The 5,762-nt window shown below is 37.3% G+C and overlaps 1 protein-coding gene across 1 annotated transcript in view; it reads left to right on the plus strand.

Annotated features, from left to right (window-relative positions):
• The window catches only part of LOC106526060 (chloride channel protein 2), a gene marked incomplete at both ends in the record, with an annotated part of 63,528 nt that overhangs the window by 55,668 nt on the left and 2,098 nt on the right, over positions 1-5,762 (plus strand). The window contains 3 exon segments of the mRNA XM_014020520.1: positions 2,329-2,430; positions 3,912-3,996; positions 4,788-4,931. Of these exon segments, the coding sequence (XP_013875974.1) occupies positions 2,329-2,430; positions 3,912-3,996; positions 4,788-4,931 (331 nt within the window).

A 5,762-nucleotide genomic window follows, 5' to 3' on the forward strand; every position in this document is an offset into this window, starting at 1 on the left:
TTTCTAATTTTATCTGACTTATTTAATGTTATTTTTATTGTTTTTATCGTCCTGCCGGCTCTGAAAGAAAATTAATTTGAAGCTCAGTTTTTGATAAAAATCATTAGCTTACTCTATACGTCAGTAAACCTGCAAAATGATGGAAAATCTATGTCAGTTACAGACATTCTGTTCACGTGAGCAGCTGTCAGTCAGCACCTGTCATCCTCCAGACGCACGACGGAGCGTCTGAGCCAATCACTTTTGTTGRCATTGATCAGCTGACTGATTTAAATACACCTTAACATTCATGAGGTATAAATCAGGACTGTTTATGGTTGAGTGTGGGTGTGTAGAGGGTAGAATCTGAGGCGGGACCTTGTGCGCAAACTCTGAGGGTCAGCTGTGATCTATAAAGGGAAGGTGCGCAGAAACGTGCGTACGCATGGTTTTATAGATCTGAATTTTTTTGGTGTATGCCATTTTCGCCTTTTGGCTGTAGTTCAGTTTTAGTATGGTTTCCATGCAATCCTTTATAAATCTGACCCCAGGTCTGTTCCTCCACCGGCTCCCCACAGGGATCTGTTCTGTCCTTCTCCAGTTTATCCTTTATACAAACGTGCCGTAGCAGCAGGGATGGCAGACTTATATTAAAGAATGCAGATGACTCTGTTATCATCAGCCTACTAAATGGAAATGAAACACGCCATGGCTGAACTGAAAATATGGATGGAGGACAACAGAGTTGCTTCATGGAAGAAGAACCTCAGCTTAGCCTGTTAGCCTTTGTGCTAGCACTGACGCTATATTGCCTTGTCAATCAATCAATCAATCAATCAATCAATCAATCAATCAATCAATCAATAACCTTTATTTAACCAGGCAGAAAACCCATTGAGATCAGGATCTCTTTTACAAGGGTGACCTGGTCAAGAGGTCCGCACGACACGTTACAGAGTGTATCAGAGTTTAAATTTACATTGTGATTTCTGTACAACAATTCAAAACACAAATAGTTAAAAAACAGATTGAGACATTTTGTCATTTAAAACGTATAAACCAAAGTAATTACTAATTATGGAATAATGATTTTTTTAAACAGTTGATTAGTGCGACATTGATCAATCAAACACTTATGCTTACAGATGCAAACAAGCTAAAAACTTTTATGTATTAGCTCGGTGCTAGTGCGACAAACAAGCTAAACTGAGGTCCTCTATCCACATTTTCAGTTCCAGGCTGAGTCATTTCTACCTTCTCCTCTCTGTCAACGCTCTCTGGTTTCATTTAAAAGAGTCGATCATCAGATATTGTCCAAGATTAACCTTCAGGGTGGATATAGCTCGCTAGCAGCCTCGCACCGAGGACCTATCCACGTCATCATTTACCCAGAATGATTTGTGTGTAAATAAAATGGCCTCGTCCATGTAATGTACTGTATTTTTAAACTTTTRGTTTAAAAATTATAAAAACTAAACATACTAGAGTATTTTTACAGTCTTCATTTTACAGTTAAAATATACTGTATGTTTATTAAATAAAGTCTAATGTTACAACTAATCGGGGATCCCTTTAAACTCAAGTTAACATAATATACATTACAATAGTTAGTCATTTTATTCTTTTTTGTCTTATATAGTTCTATTTGATGTTATCTTGTTTTATCTTTGATTCTTATATAGTTGAGTTTTATGAGCACCTGGTCACTTTTTAATCATGTTGTATCCACTGTGTGTCCATGTTAGATGTCTTGTGCTTTTTCTTGGATAGAAGCTGACTCGTTTTCACTGTAACCAAATTTACCTGTGGGTACAAATAAAGTTGATTGATTGATTGATTGATTGATTGATCGATTGATTGATTGATTGATTGTATAAACCTCTCTTTCTGCTTTTTCTCTGACTCCCCCACACATCCACATCTGTCAGCTTTAATTCGTTTAGTTTTTGGTTTATTCCCTCGTTTTTCTTCTATATCTTTGTTCCTCTGTTGTTTTCCTTTTGTTGTTCCTCTTTATTTACATTCTGCTGTTCTTCCACATCATGTCTTTGTTACCATCTGTACATCTTTTATTACTTCACTACATACATTACATTCTCACTTAGTGCTGACATCTGCCTCCAGTGCATTAGAGCCTCATTACATTTCCATTGGTTTTATTGGGACCAAATGCAAAGGCAGCAGTTTATGGAGGTGGATCAAGAGAGAAAATGTTGTTTTGACGCACGGGTTTGTTTACACTTGAACTAATTTGTTCTTTTTACTTTTGGTTTGATCAGGCAGAGGTGCTTTTTGGTGCCAGATGTAAAGAAGAATGTAGCTAACATGAGTGTTTCTCTGTCTCTGCAGTATTGCCAGTGGATTTGGTGGAGCTTTGTTTATCTACCTGAACCGTGTAATTGTCCAGTTCCTAAGAAAACAGAACACCATCATAAAATTTGTCATGAAAAAGTAAGTACGTGTGAAAAATAAGTACACTTCCATCTGAGGGGTATTCCAGAGGAGTGTGTTCTCTGCAGCACAGTTACCTCTACAATCTAATTTTTTAAAATTTATTTTACAGTTATTTTACAAGACAAAATCCTTTTGTGAGAGCAGCCTGGGCCTGAAGGCAACCTATTGTATATATTTTTGGGCTGTAGGCAGTGGTGGGCACAGTTACTCTAAAGCATTAAAGCATTAATGGGGAACTAATTTCTTGATTAGTACTTTAGGGCTTTTGCTATTTTTTAAATTTATTAGTGGATTAGCGCTTGCTAAATTTATGGCCTAAATTTAGAAGCACAAGCTGAGGTCCATTTTGATTAACATTTATGTTCACAGTTGAGGGTGAAAGCTGTCACATTTTGTTCATATGTATGTCACTTATCTGCAAGGTCATGTGTCAAATTCAAGGCCCGCGGGCCAAATGTGGCCTGCAGGTGACTCATATTTGGCCCGCCAAGGGCACTAAGTGACAACATTCTACACACAGTAAATACTGTCTCATGTTGGCTGAAGAATGTTCCATGTGTCAACTGGATTATTTTAGTGCTTTAGAATTAGCTTTTGCTAAATTTTTCAGTATGTTAGTGCTTTAGAATTAGGGGACCTAAATAGTTGAGTTAGTACAAGTAATATTTGGATTAGTGCTGTCCACTACTGGCTGTAGGGGAAACCAGAGTACCCAGAGAAAACGCAGACAAACAGAACATGCAAACTCCAAACAGAAAGACCCCAGGTCCAAACCGGGGATCAAACCCAGGACCTTCTTGAAGTGAGGCAACAGTGCTAATCACTGAGCCGTCATGCTATGAAATGAGTCATAAACTGCAGGTTTTATTGGTTATTTAGGCAACTCTGAAGCTGTTTTAAGCAGTTCTTTTGAAGCTGCCTTAAGAAGTTCTGGGAAAACTGTGGACCTAGCCTCAATATTTGAACAAGCTCACCTTACAGGTCCCTCCTCTTGCTGCACCACAGACCCACCTCCACAGCTCCTCCCTTACAGCGAATCCTACTGTGAACGCATTGATAAAAAGCTGTGTCACATTCAGAACACTCAGAATGTCCAATTTTCCTGTAACTTTAGATTCTCCACCATTAGCACAGCTGCAGCACACCAACAGTCTTGTGCTAGAACAAAGGTTCGAACTGAGGGGGCATGGTATGAGCAGAGTGTAATGTCCCAAGTGTCTCAAATCCTCAAGAGCAGTGAAGTAAACTGTACGACAGAGTATTAGGGCGACACAACGAGATTTTTTTTATTATTATTACAAGATTAAAATCATAATATTAGGAGATTAAAGTCATAATATTACGAGATTAAAGTCGTAATATTAAGTGTTCCAATTAATACTTGTACTTGTTAATTAGTTAATTGGTCACTAAATCTCCTATAAGTTCACTCATGGGTTGTTAATGTTTTGTTTGTTTGTCATCTTCCTGTTTTTCAGACGCCTGCTGTATCCAGCTCTGGTCACTTTACTCATTTCAACACTTACATTTCCCCCTGGCTTTGGACAGTTTATGGCTGGAAAGGTAGGTTTGTGTCACTTTATAAAAGGCTGGTACACAATCACATTTTACAACATCAGTTTCACTTCATGAACCTAATAATTTACTAGTTTTCAAGCACAAATCATTGTTTTATTAGCTGAAGCCTATTTCATGCTTGCACTGACTTTTAGTAAAGTAATAAAAACAGAACTATTCCTGAATTACTCCTTAGTGCTTTTCTGCAACATTTGCAAAGTCAGTCTAACTTGACTAAACCTAACAACTTGGGTCATATTTAAACAAGGCACAAATCTGAACTTCAGCCTTGTGATCAAACTTTCTGTCAAAGGTTATTTTGGCATCTGATTAGCTTAAGAAAATCATCATAATTTTATGTTAGATAACTCAAAAAATATTTCCTCCCAGTGATATAACATAATTATCAAGGTTTTGAGACATGCTGCGGTGTTTAAAGTGTATCTTAGGGTATAGTCCCTGTGGTGGACATACTTGTCCACAGTACTGCCCGCCTCTCATAGATTGACACAGGCTCCCACTTGATTCAAAATAGTAAATGTGTGTAAAAGATAATGAATGAATGAAACTGCACTCAAACTGTTTTTTTAGTCATTAAAACAAATATTTAAGCAATTTTTTTAACAGTTGTTTCCTTTTCCACTGCTTTCTTAACCCAAAAATCCTTTGTGCTGCTAAATGTTTTGTAAGCACTGAGGCTATTTAATACATAATAAAATCTATTCCTTTAATAATTTAGGAGAGGAGTGCTGCATCCTGCTGCTGGTATTTAATTGTGATTGTTCTGTGATCTCTAGCTGACCCAGGAGGAGTCTTTGGCAACGTTGCTGGACAACCAGACGTGGTCCACGCAGGGCATCGCTGAGGACTATATTGGAAGTGTCTGGAAACCCCCAGAAGTCAGCGTCTTTGTCACGCTGAGCCTCTTCGTTGTCATGAAGGTGGTATCTAAGAGTCATACTGCCAAATTATTGTACACTATTTTTTGTTTGAAATCATCAAATAACAACCTAATCATTCATTTCTTGTTTCTGTTTTGGTCATGATCAGTATTTACTGTTTTTTTTTTCTCTCTGATTACCTTCTGTTTTCAGGTTTGTCTTCAGAAAGCATGTTAATTGCATTTTTTTTTCTTATATGAAGCCCAACATGAGTGTAAGATGTTATTCACATGTGTTAAAATTTGGGATCAAGCGCAATCAGAATCAGTTTTATTGCCATTATCAATGAACAGGATTCACAGACTAGGAATTTGCTTCGGTGTGAAGGTGCAATAAGTATAAAATATAACAAATTAAGAAAAAACAAAGGATAAAGTAAAAATCTAATAAAATAAATAAAACGTATGTAAGTGGACTATACTTGTATAGCGCTTTTCTATCCATCCTGGACACTCAAAGAGCTTCTCACTACAATCTGTGCCCTCATTTACCCATTCACACAGCACTCCATTAAAAGCTAATGTACAATCAGCCTATGGATACTAATCAGTGTCAGTCACATTCATACACTGATGGGACACACATCAGAGGCATTAGGGGTGAAGTGTCTTGCCCAAGGACACAACAACTGAGACAGCTGGAATGGGGGATTGAATCAGTGACCTTCCAGTTCGTATTCTAAGATTTTTTTCAGATACGAACAAAATTTACGAGTGGTCCAGACCTGTCATATATTTTACGTGAAGTCAGTCTGCTGTTTTCCAGACGGGGTTTCTTCACTAATAACTTTATATTTCGTTAGTTTGAAGATATTTTGAGTTGAAAATAAAT

The sequence above is a fragment of the Austrofundulus limnaeus genome, unplaced genomic scaffold (assembly GCF_001266775.1).
Source record: "Austrofundulus limnaeus strain Quisiro unplaced genomic scaffold, Austrofundulus_limnaeus-1.0 Scaffold256, whole genome shotgun sequence".
Classification (NCBI taxonomy): domain Eukaryota; kingdom Metazoa; phylum Chordata; class Actinopteri; order Cyprinodontiformes; family Rivulidae; genus Austrofundulus; species Austrofundulus limnaeus.